General features: G+C 35.8%; 5 protein-coding genes across 6 annotated transcripts; 3 read left to right on the forward strand and 2 right to left on the reverse strand.

Annotated features, from left to right (window-relative positions):
- Positions 1 to 98: 98 nt before the first annotated feature.
- Positions 99 to 1,685, reverse strand: LOC116159500 (testis-expressed protein 9). Its single transcript, XM_031472481.1, has 4 exons — positions 1,392 to 1,685; positions 773 to 1,336; positions 592 to 726; positions 99 to 544 (listed from the first exon to the last, which is right to left on the reverse strand). Exons 1-4 carry the CDS (start codon positions 1,491 to 1,493, stop codon positions 467 to 469), a joined length of 879 nt encoding a protein of 292 aa, XP_031328341.1. The 5' UTR covers positions 1,494 to 1,685; the 3' UTR covers positions 99 to 466.
- A 394-nt stretch (positions 1,686 to 2,079) lies between these two features.
- Positions 2,080 to 5,868, reverse strand: LOC116159498 (coiled-coil domain-containing protein 113). The gene is made up of 8 exons (XM_031472479.1): positions 5,677 to 5,868; positions 5,440 to 5,623; positions 3,061 to 3,297; positions 2,779 to 3,011; positions 2,532 to 2,731; positions 2,382 to 2,477; positions 2,247 to 2,320; positions 2,080 to 2,198 (listed from the first exon to the last, which is right to left on the reverse strand). Exons 1-8 carry the CDS (start codon positions 5,837 to 5,839, stop codon positions 2,165 to 2,167), a joined length of 1,221 nt encoding a protein of 406 aa, XP_031328339.1. The 5' UTR covers positions 5,840 to 5,868; the 3' UTR covers positions 2,080 to 2,164.
- LOC116159501 (AN1-type zinc finger protein 1-like) lies at positions 3,821 to 5,428 on the forward strand. The gene is made up of 3 exons (XM_031472482.1): positions 3,821 to 4,340; positions 4,390 to 4,591; positions 5,190 to 5,428. The coding sequence occupies exons 1-3, from the start codon at positions 3,963 to 3,965 to the stop codon at positions 5,408 to 5,410; spliced, it is 801 nt and encodes a 266-aa protein (XP_031328342.1). The 5' UTR covers positions 3,821 to 3,962; the 3' UTR covers positions 5,411 to 5,428.
- An 8-nt stretch (positions 5,869 to 5,876) lies between the features above and the next one.
- LOC116159499 lies at positions 5,877 to 10,426 on the forward strand. The gene is made up of 6 exons (XM_031472480.1): positions 5,877 to 6,050; positions 9,310 to 9,492; positions 9,542 to 9,667; positions 9,715 to 9,897; positions 9,940 to 10,082; positions 10,129 to 10,426. The coding sequence occupies exons 1-6, from the start codon at positions 5,904 to 5,906 to the stop codon at positions 10,370 to 10,372; spliced, it is 1,026 nt and encodes a 341-aa protein (XP_031328340.1). The 5' UTR covers positions 5,877 to 5,903; the 3' UTR covers positions 10,373 to 10,426.
- A 1,804-nt stretch (positions 10,427 to 12,230) lies between these two features.
- Positions 12,231 to 23,907, forward strand: LOC116160419 (F-box/LRR-repeat protein 20). Of its 2 annotated transcripts, XM_031473613.1 has the most exons (8): positions 12,231 to 12,415; positions 12,958 to 13,113; positions 14,740 to 14,937; positions 14,985 to 15,446; positions 19,061 to 19,252; positions 19,308 to 19,409; positions 19,462 to 19,674; positions 22,287 to 23,907. In XM_031473613.1, the coding sequence occupies exons 1-8, from the start codon at positions 12,386 to 12,388 to the stop codon at positions 22,392 to 22,394; spliced, it is 1,461 nt and encodes a 486-aa protein (XP_031329473.1). In that variant the 5' UTR covers positions 12,231 to 12,385; the 3' UTR covers positions 22,395 to 23,907. The 2 variants fall into 2 exon arrangements, with proteins under 2 accessions (XP_031329473.1, XP_031329474.1); XM_031473614.1 differs by lacking the exon at positions 12,958 to 13,113 and having other exon boundaries at positions 12,233 to 12,415.
- The last annotated feature ends 493 nt before the right edge of the window (positions 23,908 to 24,400 follow it).

The following is a 24,400-nucleotide window of genomic DNA, read 5'->3' on the forward strand; positions in this document are numbered from 1 at the left end:
GCCATTAAACACGTGCGTTCTTTAAAGATTTGATTATACACTTGTAATAATAATAATTATTATACCATTATCCGTGTGGGTACACTTACGGTCCATCATTAGAAAAAAAATATATATTACAAACAAAATACAAAGGTACATTTAGAGACTAACTAACAGAGTACGATTTTACATATTACATCGCATAACAGTTTTTCATGAACTCTTCCTGACAATAAAAAGCATGTTTTGAGGCGGGACTTAAAGAGCTCCAATGGACAGAGATGTTATATTATTTGGAAGGCTGTTTTAAAGAAGTTGTATCTTAACATACTATATTTCCAAAAATAGTCTTACAGTAGCTATGTGGAAATAATTGTTTTAAAATATTGCTACAGTTATACATATTATTGTTTAAATATTATTTGGACGTCATTTGGTGGTTGGTCGTTTTGTTTCTACAAATTTAAACCTCTTCTGATACAACTCATTCAATTTTCCAATTTAAAATCCTTAGGAATTCATTCTCGCACATTTGACCCAACTTCATTGCTTCTATGTACAGCTGAAAATACTAATCATTGCATAAGAGTTTTTTAAAAATACTTTTACCTTTTGCCGTTTTAGGTTGTCTACAAGTTGAATTTGTTTTTTGTAAGCAGCTAACAATTCATTTTTTTGCTTTTCTACTTGTTGTAGCGTCTTTGTTAATTCAGTTAGATCTTTTTTGTGGGATTCTTTCACTTGCTGTAATCGGGAAATAGCAGTCTGAGCTTTCTGGGAGCGTACTTACCTTTTCTTCTTGCTTTGTCATTTTCAATTCATTTTTCATTCGCTCGTTTTCTTCCAGTGCTCTGTTTAAACGTACCTCTCCGCCAGTTACATTTAAACTTATATGTTTAAGTTCTTTTTTCACGTTGTCTATGTCTCGACGTAATGACGCATTTTCCACCTCTTTTGACTGACATTTTGCATTTAAAGTTGTGATTTGATTTTCCAATTTAGAAATTGTAATCTTATTTGTATTGTAAGCTTGAAACCATTTGTCCTTCTCCGCTTGTTGTTTACTGTTGTCGTTTTGACTTTTTTGTAGATCTTGACATTTGTTCTTGAATTCAATTTGTAATTTTTCATTATCGCCTTGTAATGTTTTTATTTTTGCTCTATAAAAACTGGACATTGCTTTAATTCCCATTTGATCCACACTATCTGGTATGTTTGCAATATCAATATTATCTGGCATTCCATAATTTTCTTTCGCATTCTGGTCGAACAATTTTACTTTGTTCTGTATGAAAGAACTTCTTTGTGGTGCAAACACGTTTTGCGACTCTTGGAGGCGATTTGCTTGTTTTTTCTATAATCTTTCATAAAGTATACCTGCGGAAACCAAATGTGTTAGTTACACTTACTAAAACATCGTCGAATTCTTCCATTAATATTTTGTTTTGCTTTTGCAGTTCTTCATTTAATTTACGATATTCCTCTTCTTTTTCTAACCAATTTGAACTCATATCGTTTATTTTTGCAGCGCAGTAAAATGGCACTGACACCTTTTTCTGTATTTTATTTTAATGTTTCCATGGTTTCTAATGAGTTGCAGTGAGGGGTGTTACTATGGTTATGGTGGTATAAATTATGGGTGTATTTTGCTCTTAGACCATATCATGGACTGCTATTCGCCCTATGCTTTCAATACAAAATGGATGGTCACGGATAGAGGGCACTGTAGTCGTGGGTATGTGAATCTCAGGGTAAACTAAAGTCGTGTAAACACTAGGATCGCTTAAAGAGCAGCTTTATAGTAACCGCGTAGTACGGGAAGCTTTAAATACTCTTTATTATTTGCTATACGTCCACAAATAAAAATAAGTTTGCTTTTTTTGGGATATCTAAGCGATTAATTTATTGACGTTTGTTAATTTATAGGTTGACAGTCTCAAATCGTGTCTCATCGGACAACTTCGGACAGACTCGTTTACCCTGAAACTCACATACCCAGGCGATGTCCTTGACTATATTTTAGTTACAATTAGCAGTCCATGTACTATATGGTCTAAGATTTTGCTATTACATATTAATTAAAGAATTATTGGTTTAGCGTTTATTTGATGGGATTTTCTTAGCGCAATCAAATTTACAGTGATGAAATACTACTAATTTGACACTATACTTTATTACAAGTTTACTCTTCTCCACAATTGCTTTTAGTTCTTTTTCTAATATATAAAAATACAATTTAAATTTTACATGAACTGTATACTTACTCAAACCACCATGGTCGCACTTCTTTAGACCCAGTCAAATTTTTCATTTGATGAATGCAAGTGTTAAGCACAAACTATAGTTACAAGTCAAGTCAAGCTCCCTAATTATTCTCAATTAAATAATTGTCAAAATACCTGTTGCACATAGTTCCTTCTCTCCCACATTTTCATCTGCTTACGTAGATCCAGAAGCTTTATGTTTGTTTTTATGTAATCCATTGTATCTGGGACCTGAAAGATGAATTTTAAAATTTAGTCCTACCTTTTTACATTATTAGTTATTACAGTATAATGTTGTGTTAAATGTTGAATCTTTTGGTATTTTTCTTTTTCTTTGGCCACTTGAGTCTCGACTTCTTTGTACTCACTATCCAAGTTAATAATTCTTTCTTTCTTAGTATTAATCGATTGTTTCATGCTTTTCATTTTGGCCATTTGTTTCTGAAGGTACTTCTTGTTGGTGCTTAATACCAAGTTGGACATACCTATAAAATACTGCAGAATTCGAATAGGAATGTGTATTAGGAAATACCATTCATTTTTTTCAAATCTAATAAATGGGCGTTCTTTTCTTCAATTGTTTTTGCCAAATGATTGTTTTGAATCCGCAACTGCTCAAAGTCAACGGCATCAATTGTTTCACCAAGCTCTTCCTTTTGTATCAATTGGTGGGATAATTTACTATACATTGCTTTCAAAGTGCATGTCTTCAATCGCATTTTTTCTATGGTCAACTCTGCACTTCTCAACCACTCCTCCATGTATCTATTATAAATTGTTAGGATGTATTTGGTAACACCGTCCCATTGGTAACCTTATGAACTTCTCGGCAGGAATTCGTTGCGTTAACGGATCAACTCCTTCCACAACAACGGTTTGCTGGAAAATGTTACGCGCATCTTCCACTTCACTTTGCTGAATATTCAGTTCTTCAAGTTTTGCTTTCAAGTTGCATTTGGTTCTATGCGATTGTTTAAGGAACACTGTTAGGGAAGTTTGAATATTTTCCAATTCTTTCAAGGCAAGATCGGTTCTTTGTGACAAATTAACCCTGAAAAATATGAACTTTTTAGTCTTTAAGCTCATTTTTGCAAATGTATATCATAGTTATATGCATCAAATCAAAAATTCTACTCTGATATTCGATTTTTTTTAAACAAGAACGCTTAATGCTTTCACCTTAAGCATCATATTCCAACCCACACTCTTTTCTACATTCGTACAATTTCACTTAAACACCTGCTGGAATAACAGTGTTTATTTACAATCAGCTTCCACCAATACACGGTTATACGTTATTTGTAATTTACATCAGCGCCTCTATTATAGTGCTAATCTGAATCGCGAATAGAAAGTAGGGGTGTGGACTATCTTTTTTTGAAAACGCGCAACGTTTGTTAAAAAATTGAACGCATTGGCAACAGTGTAAAATTATCCGCTTTATCACTCTAACCTCAAATTTTTAATAAAGTTTATCGAAAACAATTATTATTTTCAAGAAATAAATGGACAGTCAAGTTACTATCGAAGGGTATTTAGTGGATTTGGTTGATGACACGTGGCGGGCAGACGTTTTGCCGCAAGAAGAAATTGATGTACCCGCACATGAGTTACCCGATCCCGAAGCCGATAACGGAGACATTAACTTAACACTCAAAGAGCAAGAACAGAAGTGGACAGACATAGCGTTAAACACCCTCAACGAACATCAATAGCATGGAATTGCCTAATATCGGAATACAGTGTTCAGTGTCAACTTGTAAACAATTAGACTTTCTTCCTTTAAAGTGCAAATGTGGCCTATTTTTTTGCTCAGACCATTTCAACCAGCATTCCGTCGATTGCGCTATCGACATTGCTAACAAACCCAACTTGGAAGCGTCACCCGCTAGCTACCTTTGTTCTCAACCTTTGTGCACGACACGCAGCTACATACCCTTACTGTGCGAAAAATGTTCGCAACACTTCTGCATTGCCCACAGACACCTTGGCACTTGCGTACCAAAAAGTTCGGACGAACTAACCGCAGAATTGGACAAATTTACAGCCCCCGTTAAACAATTCAATGAAATAAAAAAAAAATTGGACATACAGGTCGGTAAATACCTCCACTTATTCCGTTATGTAAGTGGTATAATTTCAGCTCAACAATAATCTCGAAGAGGCTAAGAAGAAAGAAAAATCGCAATCACTAGCCAACAAGGTACAATTAATGCGGATTAAAAACAAAGCGACGGGGTTGAAAAGTATACCGGCTACCGATAGGGTTTACTTTAACGTACAGCTTCCGACAACGGCAAAACTAAAAGAAATGCCTGTCTTTGTTTCTAAGATCTGGACATTAGGTACTTATTACGCTTTTAATTTTTGTTGTGTGGCTCATTTAATAAAAATCTCGTAATTGTCGTGATATTAAAACCGAAATGTTTTGCTTTCCGATTTGGAAAAGTGAAGGGATAGCTAAATTTTGGTCTAATGGTGGACTTTATAATTTTACAGAAAAAGTCCCTACTGATTTGTGTGTTAGTTAAAGTTTCACGTGGGGTTAATTTTGCCGATCATTTGTTAACAGTCAGTTTTACAAAACTAAAATTTGTTGCTTGTTTCATAACACATTGGCTGAGGTAATTGCACTGGTTTTTTGAGCAGTATAGGTCGAATATCAATAGATACTTTTTTTGTCGAAACTTTGCCAATTGTTAGGTTTCAACACTGGAGCTTTTCAGTAAGGGGGCAACCATTACAAGCAAACACAATTGTCACTCTTCTAAGAGAAGCCTAATGCTGTGCAAGTAAAATTTACAGTTACTTTTTTCGGCTTCAGCGATTTGTTGGAATATTTTAAAAAATCCTTATGGCATTTTTGTTAATAAGTCGCATTTTGTTAATGAGTCGCACACAAGTTGCTTTGAATTGACTATAGCTAACGATTTAATCTACTAGGAAGGGTTATTGATGCTGTAGCCGAAGAGGGCAAACTGACTAATAAGAATAATCAATCCAATTTGCCTCAGCTGCGTCTTTTTCTGAAATCATCTCGTGAAGTAGTCTCTTCCAATCTCGGTGTTACAATGCAAGAGTTGCTCTTTAACGGCGCAATTGTTGATGGTGATAATTTAATTATAGAATATGTCAAGGAGGAATGTACCATCTTAGCACAATAAAGCTTTCTTTTCACTTTGCATCGATTTACCTCGGTCCTTTATCTCCCGTTGATGTTGTGGTTGTTGCAAACCTCATCATCGAATCGGTGTGTCTGCTTGATGTCCCACGAATCGAATCCGTGGTTTCTCTTCGATCACCATTCAACAATAACTGTGAAGGGTGTGTTTGAGTTTGTTGCATTTTATTAGCGAGTTCCAATATCTGTGTCATGCCTGTAAATGTAATGTCACCCCGCGTGTTTCGTGTCAATCACACTGATACTTTCCTGTTAATAATGCCGGCTCATTTTTTGACAGAAAGTTTTCAAAAATCTGATTTTCAGTTTCTAAATTTATTATTTCACTTTCCAAATCTTGCACAATTTTTATTAGTAAATTATCTGGTAAATCGTGCAGAAATTTTTCACTTTCGTCAATTAATTCGGACATTTTTAAAGTGTCAAGTTATACAAAGTTAGATCAATTATTACAGCTGTCATCACACAACTCTAAAATGCCTGAACCTTTAATATGCACTAGCAATACTTTGGGCAATATCGATTATGGAATTCCAATTGTCGCAAATAAGGCTTCTGATTTTCGAACATCAACCGGACTGTATCATAGGCTTATTCCAAATGTAGCTCAGGAGTTTGACTGTGTAAGTATATATGCAAAAATATACGAAGCGAAGGTGTGCAGAGGTTTTTGTGTTCAAATGTATTCATTTAGAATCTTTACAGAGCATTTCTAGAGTTTTTTAAAAATGTCAACTTACGGTGTAGGCCCTTTTAAACAAAATTATATTATGCAGAACTTTCTGTAGTAAATGACCGTTTTAATAATTCCTTAATTATAAAGTGTCGGGTAGCGTCTGTCAGGTCATCTTAGACCATACAGTAGATGGACCGTTAGCTCTTAAAGTACTCCTTTCTCGAAAATAAATTACCATACAGTTTTTTTTTAAATTGCAGCTGATAATTAAAAGTAACAAAATATACAATTCACACGAGGTGCGTCGCCTATCATTGTATTTCAGCACTTTCATGCTACGACAAAAAATGATAAATTCATTGTAAAACACTTCAATTGAAACAGAATTTTTTAACAACCTAACATCAACCCCAATTAGAGAAACGTGTTAATAATTTATTAATAGTGCAAGAAACTAAATACAGCACATACTTATAAATTTCCAACGGGCCATTATGATCTACAGGATAGGTGGCAATCGCCACCCGCCCCCCCGGGCCAGTGCGCCCCTGGTTATACACTGCCTTTTTTTGAGCCCCGAAAAAAAAAATTGTCTCAGATCGACCCGGAAAAAAAATTTTCTTATAGAATGTGGCCTGTAGAATCCATAATTTCAAACAGTTCCAAGATTGGGCTATTAGTTCAAAAGTTACAGCCTTTTGAATTTTCTTTCGAAATTGGTTTCTAGTCTATAACTTTTGATTGAGAAGTCTGATCGAAAAAGTACGAATTGTTTTGGATTCTACGCACCAAAATTAATAATAAAAAGTGTTTTCCCGAGAAATTTTGGTGTAGTCGATTTTTGGTAAAAAAGGAAGGTTATACACTGCCTTTTTTTGAACCCCGAAATAAAAATTGTCTCAGATCGACCCGGAAAAAAAATTTTCTTATAGAATGTTGCCTGTAGAATCCATAATTTCAAACAGTTCCAAGATTGGGCTACTAGTTCAAAAGTTACAGCCCTTTGAATTTTCTTTCGAAATTGGTTCTAGTCTATAACTTTTGATTGAGAAGTCTGATCGAAAAAGTACGAATTGTTTTGGATTCTACGCACCAAAATTAATAAGAAAAAGTGTTTCCCCGAGAAATTTTGGTGTAGTCGAATTTTGGTAAAAAAGGAAGGTTATAGACAGGAGCGGACTTGGTACTTACGGGCCATTAAGCCATTAAAGTATTAGTCTAGTAATTAAGGTTCCGGGGAGGGGGGGGGGTAGCTCTGAGGCACCACAAAAACATTATAAAGTACTCCTTTCTCGAAAATAAATTACCATACAGTTTTTTTTTAAATTGCAGCTGATAATTAAAAGTAACAAAATATACAATCCACACGAGGTGCGTCGCCTATCATTGTATTCCAGCACTTTCATGCTACGACAAAAAATGATAAATTCATTGTAAAACACTTCAATTAAAACAGAATTTTTTAACAACCTAACATCAACCCCAATTAGAGAAACGTGTTAATAATTTATTAATAGTGCAAGAAACTAAATAGTAAATACAGCACATACTTATAAATTTCCAACGGGCCATTATGATCTACAGGCCAGGTGGCAATCGCCACCCGCCCCCCGTGCCAATCCGCCCCTGGCCGAGTCTGGACTCACCTGGCTGTATCGGGTCTGGTGGCCAGATTGACTTCGCTTCCAATGTAGGAGTAGCCTTACTCAGTGTCATTCAACAGCCACATTAGTCCATCTCAGAATTTGTTGCATCTTTGAAAGGAAATTTGAAAGAATGCGATTTCTACGTCAGCTACACCTGCTAAAAGAAATTTTCCATAGCAAACACTTCTCTCCGAGGTTTAAAAGACAATTAGATAAATGCGAGGAACGCTACGGCAGGACTTAAGGCTCTTGATGGCCTCAAGAGAGCAACAGGATTAGAATCGTCGCGCTACAAATCTGGACAGTTGAGCAAACAACGCGAAATTTTATCGGTTTTATAATTGCAGAGACAAACAAGATATACAGTGTGATTGATTTTGCGTGTCTAAGCGTATATTTCTTTTGTTATATTGGAGATAGGAAAGAAAAAATCGAGGAAAAAATACTACTCTACTCTCAAGTTCTGATAAAGCTATATATATTCAAAAAAACAAGTGATATAAAAACAAACGAGAATCGGAAAACAAAATTTTTTTTTAAACAGAACATACTTTTTTCTGTAATATTATTAAAAAGGTTTAAATTCTCTTTACAATGATATCAAATATGTTATAATTAGGTACCTTAGAAATTAAAGCTGCAGTAATGTTTTTAAAACCAATCGCAGCAACTGTGGAAATTTAAACAAAAACAAAAGAGAGTTTTTACTCGTCATGTCTGTCACAAAATTAGTTTAGTGAACAATATATCACAATGCAACAAAATAATCATTACACAAATGATGAAAAAATGTTAAGAGGTGTAACGTAATGATAATTCATAGGAAGTGCCAATGTATTTTCTTCGCTTCCTGTTGTAAATTTTTTGTTTTTGTTTAAATTTCCACAGCTACTGCGATTATGGTTCTAAATATATTACTGTAGCTTTAATTTCTAAGGTAATTATAACATATTTGATATCATTGTAAAAAGAATTTCAAACTCTTAAAGAATAGGTATTACAGAAAAAAGTAACCTTTCTATTAAAAAAAAATAACTTGTTTTCTGATGCTATGTTGTTTTTATATCACTGGTTTTTTTTGAATATGTAGCTAGGTAGGGTATTTTTTTTTATGTGTGCGGCGCGAGACCCAAGTGGGCGGAAATGTGTATGATCCGAACTATTGCGTCCTCTGCATCAACTATTTATCTGCTGGAAAACATTTTTTCGATCCATGATGGTTCTCTCTGTCATGGTATCCGATAATGTCACAATTTTTAAAAGCGAGCAATTGCTGAACTTTTGCAAAGAAAGGGGAATCTTTCAGAGCTAGCTTTCCAAAAAGAGTTCCATATTTCCATGAAATTCACACAAAAATACGGAATCCCCTTAATGGATGTAAACCTAAGCTTCTTCATTTTTCTTAAACTTTGAGAAAATACAGAGGATTAGTTTGAACCTTTAATTCAGAATGCTGAAAACTGAATTCAACGGTTAAATTACAAGCTCGAACTCTAAAGACCGAATACAAAAGAAAATCTTAGTACAAATAGGTATTTACACTACATTCTCATTGCTCAGAGAGTGAAGGCAAGGATCAAACCAGAGTTAAACAAATCTAACGTTGTTGTACGTGATGAATCCTCCAAATCGACCTACACAAATGCGCACCATTGGAAATTTCCAGACAAGTCCGTCGTAAGGCATTTCCCTGTACCGATGAACTCGTCGGACATTTCCTACATTCGGGGAGCCCAGGAAAAGGTCAGACTCGCTCGTTTAAAATAGTAAAGATTTTAATACGGTACTGCAGTGTTTTAGGAAGCCACCACCGGTTAAACCGACGAAAATTTCGGAAATGAAAGAATCCTTTTACCCTTCGTATGTCAAGTCTTGTTCCGAAGAGGTGCGCCCTCCCGAACCGTATGCGAAATGCGAAGTAAGTAGAGTTTATACTGCAATATACTAATACATGCGATTTTGCAGATACGAGGGTTGGGAAGGGACGAACAACCGGCGATCCGTCCTGAAGAGAAAGGATCTTGGAAATTAATGGATCCATATCTTACAACGTCTCGATCTACCTATCTACCTTTCACAGTTAATCAGCAAAATGGTGTCGCAAAGAAAGACATTGTGACCTATTATGATGCTTCCAACTTTCCTAAGGTATACTGACATTTACAGTAGCAATTATGCCAGTTTGCCTAGGTGAAGGGGTTCGGTCCTCGGAATGGTCCCGCCATTGATCCACTGGAGCCTAAAAGGAAAGTTCCGATGTTAGATCGAATGCCATTTAAAAAACAACCATTCGAAAGACGACTCTATGTTCTATCAAAAACAGTCCCAAATTTGTAAGTGAATATAATTGTGCTTAATTTCACCTCAGTTTCTTTTTAGTGGGAAGAAGTCCGAGATGAAAGCCAACTTTGTTGGTCAGTCCTTTTCCGATATGAGCCCTTATTTACACCAGTGTGGAGTAGAATTTCCTTGCTCGTTATCGAATGCAAGCGCGTGGCAAAATTTGGCGCCCCCTGGAATGTACTGTACTGAATATTGTCATATTGGAAGCGGATGGCCAGTGAATAGCATTGTGGATTATGGATTACCACCGGAATATGTAAAACACAAACAGTGTTGTTGAAATTAAAATATATAGTCAATTTTTTGGGTTAAATGTAATAAAATTTACATTAAAGAAGGGTCAATTACAAAGCTTGCGTGGCATTGTCAATTTGTATGATCGCTTCCCCAAATACATTTATGGCAAGACAGATTGCGCCCTTTCTCGTCTTCCGTTTCTGTACGACGATGATGACGTCATTCTTGAAGCGGTTGGCATCCACCTGTTCTAGCTATCATCGGGGAATGCAGTCAACAACAAGGAAGTTCTGGAAGGCCGTCCTGGTTGCACTACAATGGTACCACAACGCCAAATCGGAGCTCTGGGGCGACGACGTGGATAATCCAGGACCGTCACAACTTAGACAAGGACAACCATCTACAGAGAGTAGACCACGTACGTACCTCGACCCTACATCAGTGGGGCAGTTGTCGCGCCCAATAGTCCAGTCAAAATAGGAAAATCAGAGGAACTAAAAATACTAGTTACAATTTTTTCAGAAATGTGTAGGGAGAGGTTCCCTAAACAAGAAAAAATAAAGTCCATCCAAATTCCGGTGCCGCTAGGGGAAGGAAAGGGCTTTAAACGACCCATTTTTCAGTTTTTCGCTTTTAACTCGAAAATGGTGCGTTACAGTGAAAAAGTTCTTCAGTACAAAATGAAAGCTTATTAAAATTGCTACAAGTTTGGTTATATACATCTTTACAAAGAACTGAACCGTTTTCGTGCTACCGGCTCCGGAAAGATGGTAATTTCTAAACAAAATTGTTTTTCACTCACGTTTTTCGTATATTTTTGGCTTCTAAATCCTCCCCCGGTCATTTTAGGGGAAAATCGTCACAATAAGACGTGTACAGCATTAACATCCGTCCGAACCTGCTGAAGTACGAATTATCTCCATACCCCATGACTGATTGTACTTGAAGAACTTTTTCACTGTAACGCACCATTTTCGAGTTAAAAGCGAAAAACTGAAAAATGGGTCGTTTAAAGCCCCCTCCTTCCCCCAGCGGCACCAGAATTTGGAGGGACTTTATTTTTTCTTGTTCAGGGAACCTCTCCCTACCCATTGGTTTCAGTCTATATAACTTTTGATTGAAAAGTCTGATCGAAAAAGTACGAATTGTTTTGGATTCTACGCACCAAAGAGACTATGGTTACTCTTTGGTCATACTTATGAATGAATAATTTATGCAAAGAACACGGCTCGCTAGGTGACTTCCTCAATTTTTTTTAAAAATGTGTATTAAACCACCACAAGGGCCCCCCTCTCCCTCACTGAAGAGTATCCTCAGCCGCGGGTAGATCAGTTTTGCAGTTTCCTGTGGCATAGGAAACTAATTACTGTACCTACTCAACAGTAATTAGGAAATTTCAGTCAAAGCGATTTGGAAAAATACCCCCAAGAGGTTTGGATCGGGGATTTATCACGTAAATAACATAATCAAAGTATGTACCCATGTATAATCTTACACAAAATAAGGGTTAAATTAGTGCGTGTGCGTGACGTTTTTTGTGCTAAGGAAATGGCGCAATTTTTAAGAAAACTGGCAACATTGGGCCTACGAATGCAATTCAAACAAAAATAAACACGACATTCAATATAAAAATTGAAGCAAAATAAGGGAATTAAAGTTTGATTGCGTTGAAAGCTTGCAAATAAAACCCGTCTGCCACCCTTTGATGGGGTTAACGGAAGCAGCAACGTACACCAGACACAGTCGAGACGTGTCTTTTTCATACTATTTTTTTGCCGTGCTTGTATATTATTACTGTACAACGACCTTTCCTGTGTTAGACAGAATGGAGCGGGGGTGTTTTGTTTTGATCGCATTCTAACCAATAGCGCAAGTCGTAAACAAAGCGCTCGGCCACGATTGGTCGACGTTCGTTCCTCTACAAGGACATAGCGATACTAGCCTTCGTACTAAAGTTGAGTTACTGTGAGAAGTGCAACGCTAAACTAAAGGTGAAAAACACAAAGGTGTCCGTGTGGATTTTTCAAAAATTCCTTACCGTTAGTTATTTGAGATTATGAGTTATGCGAGCAGAAATAAATTGGAGGTACGTGAATGTTTAATTGCGATTAAAAATTGTGCAATTTGTTTGGCACGCTTATGTTTATAAGATCAGCTGATTTCGACGTTAAACGTCAAAACTCGATCATTTCCTGCTTTTTTCGGTGTATGTCTTGTATTACTTTAATCTCCAGAGATTTCTCGTTAGCAACTTTTCAATCGAATTATATCGGCCAGATTTATTTATAATTTCTTTGTCTTTGGGCAATGTCGTACTATTCTAACCAAACACGTACGCTGGAAATATTTTCTTAGATATGACTTACGTCTCTTCTCGTTTTGTAAATATTATTCCAAAATGTCTAAACATGTGATAGATCCAAAAAGCGGAAAGATGATCGCAAGGTTGCAAAATTTATTGCTCGTTGGAACGTTGAACTTTTTTCGAACTGTGAAGATCATCGACCTAAGATAAACAAAGAAAAATATTGTTAAATATGTAAATTGAGGAACCGCTTAAGCCTTTTTTTTGCATGTTCGTTTGTTTATTTGCACTTTTCACAATTCCATTTAAATTTGCATGTCAAGTCTGCTCGCACACAAAATGAAGAGGACGTAGATGTAGTCGGTCGTAGTACGAGGCATAGACGTCATTGGTGGCAAACAAAAAACAAGCGAAACAAGAGACCGATTCCCAATTATAATAGTATGGCAGTTGACTCGGTTAGAAAGAATTGTTTGCAGGTTTGTAGTCCTCCAAAAGAGCACCTACTAACAACATTAACACCTCGCACTATATCTACATGAATGTCACTAACTGATACTAATAAAAAGTAGACAGTTACCAAGTCTCGGCTGGCCTTAATTTACAAAAACAGTGGACAATGGTTTACAAAAACATATAAAGTGATGCAGATCGATTTTAACTTAAAGACCCCAGTGGTTCTGTTTGGATAACAAAGGTTTCAAATTTTGCATTATTTGCTATTGAGGAGCCACTAGACTAATATATAGGTGGTAGGTACAAACATTAGCGTACCTAAATATAATAACACCGATGGTGTTGGGGTCAGTTCAACCTAGGGGTAACTGAAGTAATAATAGGGGTCTGAGGATTGTAGTACTTGATGGCCATACAAGTCTATTCATATAGCAATTATTGCACGACACTGGAACTTTTAATTAAAAAAAGGGGCCATATTGCTTAAAAATATTTTACATTCACTAGTGTTATTTGTACCTGCACTGAGAGAAATATTCACTTAAAATGAATTTTAAAAAAAATTTTTTTGTAATAAAACATCCCAATTTTTGTAGGTTTGGTAAACAAAAAAAAAAATCTCTCAAATAACTTATTAAAAATTTGGGGTTGCTATTTGAAAAAAAAATTATGAGGCCAGCGGCCAGGGCGCTAAAGACTCAGATGCTATAGTATAAGGAAGGTTAATTTTTGATTCACAATGGTAGCCTTGAATGTTGTGTGCTTAAATTCAAATCTCATTGTTGATAAGTGAATCAGAGGATCTCGCATAAACAATTTTTCATTAAATGTATCACAAGGTGATGTGTCAGATTAAGATTTGTTTCAGGAAATAATTTTATATACAGTATGCTCCTATTTTTAATGCATATCTTGAAATTACAATGAAGGATTAGATCTTCTATAATCAACCCCACATATTAAAGAAAGTCCACATTTCAATTTATTGCTTCTTTAGGTGATCTTCCAATAAAGGTAGTTTCTTTCTATCTAAATAATTTACACTTAAAAACAAATTTCTTGAAAGTGTGGCAATAATGACAAATTACGAAGAATGAAATTCTGATAATGGGTGTATGGTGGAAAAATAAAATGTTTCTATTTGGATATTAAAATATAAAAAAAGATGCCTCTTTTGGAAAAATAAAAATGATTAAGCTCCTTCAAGCACGATAGTGATGTTTTTCATATGTCTTTTTGAGTAGAGTAATTTTGCCAATTGTTTCAACAATTAGACGTGTATATAGTAGGCATGGCTGACTAGATTGTTTAAGAGCATAGTATTTTGGGGATTTTCACTCGGTACTCGACAGTACGTCTCATAATTTTATACTGCTAGGCTACTTATTGACTACTAAGGAAAATGTGTAAATATATATTCTTGTTTGATTAGTGATAATTGATAACGCAATTCTACAACTTCACATTAATGCAACGGATTTTTATTAATTCTTGTTTTGTAACAGATCTGCATCAATTTACATGGCAAAATATCGGTCCAATGTTTTTGAATACTTCAATTCTTTATTGTATGCAAATAAGAGTGGCATAGTTATTTCAAAGAGACCATAATAATGTCTTCTTATAAAGTAGATAACGTTTTGTTGCAGTTAACAAAAGGATTCAACGAAGATGACGCTCCAATTAACAAGAAGTTACCCAAAGAGCTGATATTGAGAATATTTTCGTATCTGGACGTCGTCTCGTTATGTCGTTGCGCTCAAGTTTCCAAATCGTGGAACGTTCTAGCCTTAGACGGTTCAAATTGGCAACGAATTGATCTGTTCGATTTTCAAAAGGATGTCGAGGTAATTATTTTTCGACCGCAGACCCGTACTAAGCGGAAAATGTTTAGGGCCCAATAATAGAAAACATATCGAGAAGATGTGGCGGCTTCTTACGGCAGCTATCACTACGCGGATGCCAGTCGATCGCAGACGGCTCAATGAAAACACTCGCTCAATTATGTCCGAACGTCGAAGATCTTAACTTGAACGGCTGTAAGAAGATTACCGATACAACTTGTCAGTCGCTATCGAAGCACTGCTCGAAGTTGCAAAAGTTAAATTTAGATAGTTGCTCGGCCATTACCGATTTATCTCTGAAATCGTTAAGTGACGGTTGCCCTCAGTTATCGCATATTAATATTAGTTGGTGTAGTAACATTACTGAGAGTGGCGTCGAGGCGCTGGCCAGAGGATGTCCTAAACTTAAAAGTTTCGTTAGTAAAGGCTGCAGGCAGATTACATCGAGGGCCGTCATATGTCTAGCGAGATTCTGCGAGAATTTAGAGATAATCAACTTGCTTGGTTGTAGTGTAAGTATTTATATTTATTTTATGGAAGCATAGAAGGGTCATACAAGTTATGGGTTGATTGTATTCATATCAAGATTTAACATTTGTTTTAGAATTTGGAAGGGTTGCCAAATCTATTTGGGAATTTACAGGTCTATCCTAGCTAGCTAGCGAGATTGACAATGATGTCGAGGTTTTTTTTAAATTTAAGTAAAAGATTATAATTATTTGAGATTTGTCCTGACAGTGGTTCTTATTATGGTATCAATTCTTCGAAATGTACGAAACACAAGTATGCAAAGGTGGTCGTAAAATATTACCTACCTATAAATGCTGTAGTTTTAATTTGATGATCCTCTTTAAGATCAACCTCTCACAAAAATACACATAATGATAATTGACTGAAGCATTCAGAAGGGTCGGATACTTTGTTGTGATTAATATGGGTTGATTGTAATTAACATTAATCACAGATATTTATCACTCCTTGTATTAACGACTTTTGATTAAACGATTAGGTGATTAATCGATTATTTGATTAAATGATTTGATTAATCGATTATTTGATTAATCCATTAATCTATTAATCGATTATTTGATTAATCGATTTCAGGTAATCGATTATTTTTCATAATTTATCGATTATTACCCGTAATCGCCCAGCCCTAATCCTAGCAACTATTCTTTTTCCGAAATTCATGCAACCTGGCTAGTTGACAATGATAGTCTTGAGGCTTTTTTTTAAATTTTTTTAAGTAAAAGATTAGCGCCTAGTATGTACTTTGAGATTTGTCCGATTAAGTAATGACAGTGGTTCTTATTATGGTACTCAATTCTTCGAAATGTACGAAACACAAGTATGCAAAGGTGGTCGTAAAATATTACCTACCTATAAATGCTGTAGTTTTAATTTGATGATCCTCTTTAAGATCAACCTCTCACAAAAATACACATAATGATAATTGACTGATATCATAACTTTAATTTCAATTTTGAACGAAATATTTCAAAAATTGCAAGAGATATAAAGAAAAAACTTAAAAATTTTCAAATTGTAACACCCTGTAGATCGGTAATCTAGCGTTTGCGGACATTTTGTTTATATGTCATAAAATAATCCAAAGAATTAACCTCTTCCGTATTTACATCATATTTAGGAAAACCTTGTATATTAAACTATTTAAATCGGTATAAGCCATATAAGCCCATTGGGGAAATTAACGACTTTGATGCACTATTACTGTCATTGACCTGAGCGTTGTTCCATCCATCCGTCCGTGTGAGGGACTAGATCATATTAAGTCCCTCATTAGTGAAAGAAGAAACCTTTTTGCCAAATCACTTTGGGTTGATGTCCAAATTTGGGTAAAATTTTCAATTATTTACCCAGGGGCGGACTGGCCCGGTACGTCATAATGGCCCGTTGGAAATTTATAAGTATGTGCTGTATTTAGTTTCTTGCACTATTAATAAATTATTAACACGTTTCTCTAATTGGGGTTGATGTTAGGTTGTTAAAAAATTCTGTTTTAATTGAAGTGTTTTACAATGAATTTATCATTTTTTGGCGTAGCATGAAAGTGCTGAAATACAATGATAGGCGACGCGCCTCGTTTGGATTGTATATTTTGTTACTTTTAATTATCAGCTGCAATTTAAAAAAAAACCTGTATTGTAATTGATTTCCGAAAAAGGAGTACTTTAAAATGAAGCAAAAAATGTTTTTGTGGTGCACCGCAGAGCTACCCTCCCGTCACCTTCATTACTACACTAATACTTTAAGGGCCCGTAACCCATGCAATTCCACCTGGCCCGCCTCTGACTAGAAACCAATTTCGTAAGAAAATTCAAAGGGCTGTAACTTTTGAACTAGAAGCCCAATCTTGGAACTGTTTGAAATTATGGATTCTACAGGCCACATTCTATAAGAAAATTTTTTTTCCGGGTCGATCTGAGACAATTTTTTTTTCGGGGCTCAAAAAAAAGCAGTGTATAACCTTCCTTTTTTACCAAAAATCGACTGCACCAAAATTTCTCGGGAAAACACTTTTTCTTATTAATTTTGGTGCGTAGAATCCAAAACAATTCGTACTTCTTCGATCGGACGTCTCAATCAAAAGTTATGGACTAGATTTACCCACTACACACAAACTATATTTTATCTTCCTGCCATACTCCGTTTTTGGTTCAGTTGGTAGAGCAGAAAATCTTCATTTTTTCAATGTGAACCTTTATAAAATGATGAGGTAATATGAAATCTATACTTTATGTATTTGTTGATTATAATGGATATAGTTATTGGCGTAATGGATATGCTCACCTGTTTCAATAAACAACTGATTTTAATAATCAAAATGTGTGTGGCCATATTTTAGGGGCAGTTAATTAGACACTGCATATAGAAGCACCTGATGGTAGGTTGCTGAGAAGGGGGTGGGGGGTGTCCAAAAGTGATACTTTCCGGGTCACAAAATTACTTACATTTACTTAAAATGGATTATTGTTATTGTACTATAGTAGGGGTCCTATCGGTTCCTGCAACTGCAACCTTTTCTTCTGTTGTGATCCCTGATATTGTCTACCCTTCAAGAATGCCTGTATTCTTCGCAAAGTGTAGGGTTTTGATAGAGCGAACCTTTTTTACTTCCTCTTGTGTAATTTTTTCATTTCCAAGTAAGCGTTCCCTTGCCTTTGTGTAGCCTAAATGGTATATGACGTGGTGTGGTGTTCCTTCTTCCTCACCAAAACCCCTGCATAAAGGTCTGTCAGTCACATTTTGTGCAAATGTTTGTTCAACCGACAGTGGCCTGTGACCACCTCTGTCATAAGTTTTATCTTCATCTTACTTAGGTTTGAGATGGACGATGCTATACGTCTTTCACTATAAAAACCGGTGCACGTCATTGATTTATGAATCAATTTCAGACAAGTTTTCTATAGATTTCGCACACTTGTTTTTTTTTTGTACATGTTGCAGTGTTGCAGCATATGTCTGAAATTGATACACAAATCAATGACGTGCACCGGTTTTTATATGGAAAGACGTATAATTCCCTGTGAGGGTTTCCAGAAACATGGTTCTATCCTGGAATTTTCCAAAAGTTATATGTAGCAAACAGAAAAGCGATAGAGCTTGCCTCTGAGATTTCCGCGAGTATCCGCGTTTAAAAAGGAAATCTGTACTTACAATCATTTGTTGGTGGATTTTAGTTGGGATTGAACTCGCCAGATGCTTAAATCCAATTTGCCGTTATAATATGAAATGAGCTCTTGTAGTATATTTACATCTGGGCCTAACAGGTCTGTTAAACTGCCTTATTTTGAACAGGTCAGTTTAAAACCTAACTCGTACGTGAGAGTCTTACTATCTGGTACATTGTGGGATTGTCTCTCACTGTCTGGGATGTCTAGCGTAGGTGACCTGTTAGCTACTGTAATCCATTTTGCGGATTCATTACACAATCCACGATGATTGTCATAGCATATCAAAAAATGCTATCAAAAACACTCGGGCAACTCTTGAACTTTGAGACTTGTATAGCCCTTCTAGGCTTCTTAGATTAAATGTTACTTGGGTAACATTTTTTTGGTAACAACTAAATCTATTTTTAGTACTTAAATTACTTTATGTTTAGAACATAAGGGATGAAGCTGTGCAAGCATTAGCCGAAAAATGCAGCAAGGTACACTATTTGTGTCTCTCAGGATGTTCGAAGTTAACAGATACATCTTTAATAGCTTTAGCCCAACAGTGCCCCTTTCTATCGACGCTCGAAGTCGCCGGTTGTTCTCAATTCACCGATGCCGCATTTCAAGCCTTGGCCAGAGTAATCTCATTTCTGTTCTTTCGCGACAATCACACTTATCTGTTGCAATTTCTAGAGCTGTCGTTATTTAGAGAAAATGGACTTGGACGAGTGCGTATTAATTACAGATGCAACTTTGATACATCTATCAATGGGTTGTCCTAGAATTGAGTACTTGGTAAGTTGAAGTTTGTCTTTTACAGAGTAAACCGCAGTATTTTCCATTTCAGACGTTGTCACATTGTGAGTTGATCACCGATGAAGGAATTAGGCATTTATCGATGTCACCATGCGCTGCTGAGAACCTAACTGTATTAGAATTAGACAATTGTCCACTAGTCACTGATGCTTCACTGGAACATCTCACTTCGTGTCATAACTTGCAACGCGTTGAACTTTATGATTGTCAACTCATCACTAGAGTAGGAATTCGTAGATTACGAGTAAGTGTACCAAATTTACGAGAGGTGTATTGGATTTTTAGACAATCACTGTCTTTAGCCTCTTTGTATATCATTATTTTCAATGAGGCTGTGTTTGTAATCCAAATCATATACAGGGTGATTCCTATAGTACCTGCCACCGTTTGGGAGCGTGTAGGTGGTGCGTAGGGGAGTATTTTGATATAGGACACTTGGGGTCGGAAATCTAAAATAAGGGTGCCAGAGCCAAATTTACTTTCTGGAATTTCGCGCCTGTAGGTAGGCAACCCAACCGGCCGGCGGTGCACACGGAGCGATCTCAGGCGGCGATGTGTGGCTGACACTTGATCAGAATTTTGTTTAAACCCACGAAATCCCGTCTGCAACGACGCGTATCAAGTGAATAAACACTATGGCAATAGTATAATAATAGTTGGCTAGATGTAGGAAGTGCATTGAGAACAACGGTGGCCACGTTGAACACTTGTAAACGTTATTGCTTTTGACTGTCGTTTTCCCTCCTTTCCTCCCATGTCGCTTCCTCGCGCTAACTCGCTCTGCATCGCTCCGCGCGAAACGTCGGTCGGTTGGGTTGCCTACATACAGGCGTGAAATTCCAGAAGATAAATTTGGTTCTGGCGCCCTTGTTTTAGATTTCCGACCCCAAGTGTCCTATATCAAAATACTCCCCTAGGCACCCCCTATACGCTCCCAAACGGTGGCAGGTACTATAGGAATCACCCTGTATAAGGGCAAGCAGCTACTTTTTAGGCCAGTGATTGGGGTCCCAAAGGAGGGGTTATGTGCAAATAACTCGGGGGGTTTTGAAATTTTGCAGGTTTACAGTGAGTGTGTACAACTAAAATTCACAAAATGTACAATTCATTACTTGCCACCGGCGCCGCCATCTTACCAAGATGGCCGCCAAAATCGGGTTTTCGCATATATCTTCAAAACAATATGTAGAGAGCAAAATTAAAGAAGAGATAATTTCTTACAAAAAAATTTTTTGCCATATTTTGGAACATCGACTCTATGTAACACTTACACAAAATGTTATATTTTCTGCCTAAGGGTTAACTTTAAATTACATTTTTTGTAAGAAATTTTCTCCTCTTTAATTTTGCTCTTCATATATTTTTTCAAAAAATGGACAGTTTGGAGATATCTGCCAAAAATCGTTTTTGGCGGCCATTTTGGCCAGATTGGGGGTCGTTGGCGGCAAGTTGCGAATTGTAGATTTTGTGAATTTTAGTTCTACGCACCTAAACCTTCAAACCTGTAAAATTTTGAAACTTCCCAAGGTATTTCCAAATAAAGATCCCCAATGGCTGGCCTAATTTGCATTTGGAATGTGTTTCATTACGGCTCGCATCCGGGCACGTTTCCCATAATTTGTAATTTGTTGTTAGGTAAATGATCACATGGCAAGAGTTTGAGTTGAGTATATTAATAATAATAATAAGTGACATTTATTAGATTACTGGTATGTCATCTTTATCATTTTTACATTAACATGCATAGAACTAATTATGCCATGTTTACACCAGTCGATAAGATTTGCTCAGATGCAAACGAACTTAATATTAACATGTTTAGTGTACCTTTTTCGAAGTTCCGGAGAGAAGTGGAACGTAAATTGTATGGTTAAGTTATTAGTAATTTTTATAATGGATACTGTCCGTCAATATATTATTATTATTATCTCGACATGTATTTGAATGAGAAACAAATGAGCATATAATCAAAGGTGGCTAACATTCTAATTCCATCTGTCTGTGAACACGATAACTGTCAAACGCTTGGACCGATTCTGTTCAAACTTTGCACAGTTGACACATATACCACATATAACAAGCCTATTGAAAATGGGTCAAATTTAATGACCCCATAGGGTCACAGCGAAGCGCTCTGCATCTGCTTTAGGGATTTATTTGTGAAGCAATGTGAATGAAATTTTTATGGTAGGTTCCTCTAATAAAAGCAAACAAACTTTTTTTAGTTCCACTTGTCTGTTTTCGTGGTTAGGTGGAAGATCAGCAAGAGGAGCTGTCTCCCAATGCTGAACCTCGCCACTAGGTTTCTTTACCTTAATTAAAATTTTTGTTTTACATTTACAACTTATTTTAATTTATATATTTATGCAAGGTAATGAAATAAAGGCATTTATTATTATTATTATTATATGCCGTTTTCTCACAATGATTTTGCTATCCGAATAGAAAACTATCCTGTGAATAAAGGAGCTGCTTTCTCGAAGAGACGGTCTTCCAACTACGGCCTATGAATAATTTTACAGTGATCTAGTCGTTTGCTCTTCAGTGTCTGAATAATCTTTTCAAATGCTCTAATTAAAAGAAACTCGGAATTGTGTATTATGTTTTGAACCATAACCCTTTGGCATTATTAACTAATTTATATAATAATAAAAATAATAACGTTTATTGACCTCATAAACACAAATACACTATGATCTATTAGATGTAAGTTATTAGTAAAAGTAATAATCCCCGTGGAGGTTCCGGGTAAAAAAGAATAGGCCTCCGGTTTTCCCTGCCTGTCGTAAAAGCCGACTAAAAGGGAAACCGCAATTTTAATTTTAGTTTGTCGGTATTAACTTAACTCTGTTTCAGAGCCATTTACCAAATATAAAGGTCCACGCGTACTTTGCGCCAGTCACACCACCGCCATCCGCCGGAGGTTCCCGCCAGCGTTACTGTAGGTGCTGCGCAATTCTATGAGGCAGCGACCCCGACGGCTCCCACCACCCATTTCCACCATGATACCACGTGCTAGTGATTATTATTTAAATTTTTTGACGCAAATTACTGATCTTGATCAAATTGGGCCTTATACTCTTAGAGTTTTGTTACAATGTTTTTTAAAAACAATTTGGCATAATTATGTGTGCGAGTGTGTGTATGTATGTACGGCGCAAGCCGCCACCACCGTTACTTCACTTGCAAAATCGTACACATAGATGTGAATTTTGGGTTCGCTTAGTTAATTTTGGAGCCTTTGGGGAGGGTTATTTAACGGAATCTTTGTAAATGTTTACACTATAAATGCTGTGACTAATATCGAAAATGGGGTAGTTTAGTATTATCTGACCACTAACTACTTTATTACTTACTACTACCATTCATTTTTAAACTTAATTTATATAATTTATTGGGTATTTTCGGAATGCGTGACAAGCAAAAATTGTGTGTGATAGAAAGCGGTTAAAATTATTTGAGTAGGTATGACCAAATCAACGAGTTTCGGCAAATGCTTCAATTTCTTTTTATTGGTATGCCTCAAAATGCCTGTGATATGAAAAGTGAGTTTTTGACTGTTTTGAATTTTTGCGCCAACTAAAATTGTGAGTTGGGTAATTTTAGTTGGTGCAAAAACATCATTTTCAATTTTTATCTTTGAAAACCATGATGTTGTTTCTCATAATTTGTAGATAAGGTTAGGTTCACATTAATGTAGTAATTTGATGTAATTGTGTTAATGTAATACTGACTACTTTACCTGTATGAATTTCTTTGAGGGCGTCTTTCTTTTAGTGCAATCATTTTAATCTAGTCTATAAGATTTTTTTAACACAGATGAGTATGAGAAGTAATTTATACAGGGTGTAGTTAATATTTAAGTAACACTAATGTATTGCTTGCTTAATTAACAATACCTAGAATAGATTTTAATTGGTGTTCGAAGGATTAGTAGTCCCACTCGAGTGGACAGTGTTATCGGACGTTGTATTCTTGGTGACGGTTATTAGAAAGAAATATTTTCTAATAACTCTTGCCTTAAGGATGGTCTCTTAGAAGCATAACTTGATATTTTTATATTTATTGAAGTGTATAAGTGTTATATGTAGAATATTTGGCATAACCATGCGGAAATGGTGCATAAACATTATGTCTTATTTGAATATCATTCGGTGGTAATTAATCTGCATTGACCCATAACATTATTATAATATACAGAGTATTCCAATTTTCAAAACTGCTCAATTAAAAGGGATACAGATCTATTGGTTATGCAATGCAGACAACAATTATTAAACTCTCCAATACTGAATTTCAAAATTGTTTCTTTTTCGGTATACCTAGCATCGCCAATTAGGGCAATAAATTTAGAATATTTATTTTTTCAAAGACTGAGCACTTTGCTGGATAGGATTTTTAAACCTAACGTAAAATTATATAAATATACATGTATGTGCATTTTTTAATGTTAATAAACACAGACATATTACTAATATTTCTGTAATCATGTCCAATTTCACAGATGATCATTAATCAGTAAACACAGTTTAAAAACACTAGAATGATAAAACACCCTAATCTCAATTCTATTTTCAATTGTTACGATTTTATTAATACTTAATCATTGATTGGTTTTCCGAGGTTGATTTTTGTGACAAAATATGGTTTGGGGCTTCTAATTAGATGTGTATAATCAATGTTCGCCTGAACACATATGTCAGTAAATAAATTAACTAATATTAATAATAGTAATCTAACCCAAACAAATACAACAAATCCAGGAACCCAAAGTTGAGTTCCGACGGCACGATTATGACAATTGGATGAATTACTATTGCAAATAGTGCTGGGCCCGCCGGGTCCCTTTGCTGCACCCCTCGTCTTGAGAAAATTTTAGACATTCTGTAATAAAGGATCGTTTGATCTCTGTAGGCTTGTGAGAAGCAACTGTAATACTGAGGAAATTTTTCTTTTACCTTTATCAGTAA

Source organism: Photinus pyralis, unplaced genomic scaffold (assembly GCF_008802855.1).
Source record: "Photinus pyralis isolate 1611_PpyrPB1 unplaced genomic scaffold, Ppyr1.3 Ppyr1.4_LG1, whole genome shotgun sequence".
NCBI lineage: Eukaryota > Metazoa > Arthropoda > Insecta > Coleoptera > Lampyridae > Photinus > Photinus pyralis.

Excerpts from the sequence above, each read along its gene's own strand:
- LOC116159500 (XM_031472481.1), bottom strand. The coding sequence starts at position 1,493 with ATGAGTTCAAATTGGTTAGAAAAAGAAGAGGAATATCGTAAATTAAAT. Across the intron at positions 727-772 it reads TGACAAAGCAAGAAGAAAAG|CAAGTGAAAGAATCCCACAA; the intron begins GTAAGTACGCTC and ends TCCCGATTACAG. Across the intron at positions 545-591 it reads ACAACCTAAAACGGCAAAAG|CTGTACATAGAAGCAATGAA; the intron begins GTAAAAGTATTT and ends TAGTATTTTCAG.
- LOC116159501 (XM_031472482.1), top strand. The coding sequence starts at position 3,963 with ATGGAATTGCCTAATATCGGAATACAGTGTTCAGTGTCAACTTGTAAA. Across the intron at positions 4,341-4,389 it reads AAAAAAAATTGGACATACAG|CTCAACAATAATCTCGAAGA; the intron begins GTCGGTAAATAC and ends GTATAATTTCAG. Across the intron at positions 4,592-5,189 it reads TTCTAAGATCTGGACATTAG|GAAGGGTTATTGATGCTGTA; the intron begins GTACTTATTACG and ends TTAATCTACTAG.
- LOC116159498 (XM_031472479.1), bottom strand. The coding sequence starts at position 5,839 with ATGTCCGAATTAATTGACGAAAGTGAAAAATTTCTGCACGATTTACCA. Across the intron at positions 2,732-2,778 it reads AGATTTGAAAAAAATGAATG|GTATGTCCAACTTGGTATTA; the intron begins GTATTTCCTAAT and ends AGTATTTTATAG. Across the intron at positions 2,199-2,246 it reads GTGCGACCATGGTGGTTTGA|AAAAAGAACTAAAAGCAATT; the intron begins GTAAGTATACAG and ends TTTATATATTAG.
- LOC116159499 (XM_031472480.1), top strand. The coding sequence starts at position 5,904 with ATGCCTGAACCTTTAATATGCACTAGCAATACTTTGGGCAATATCGAT. Across the intron at positions 9,493-9,541 it reads TTCGGGGAGCCCAGGAAAAG|TGTTTTAGGAAGCCACCACC; the intron begins GTCAGACTCGCT and ends ACGGTACTGCAG. Across the intron at positions 9,668-9,714 it reads AACCGTATGCGAAATGCGAA|ATACGAGGGTTGGGAAGGGA; the intron begins GTAAGTAGAGTT and ends GCGATTTTGCAG.
- LOC116160419 (XM_031473613.1), top strand. The coding sequence starts at position 12,386 with ATGAGTTATGCGAGCAGAAATAAATTGGAG. Across the intron at positions 12,416-12,957 it reads CGAGCAGAAATAAATTGGAG|TCTGCTCGCACACAAAATGA; the intron begins GTACGTGAATGT and ends TTGCATGTCAAG. Across the intron at positions 19,253-19,307 it reads CATTTCAAGCCTTGGCCAGA|AGCTGTCGTTATTTAGAGAA; the intron begins GTAATCTCATTT and ends TGCAATTTCTAG.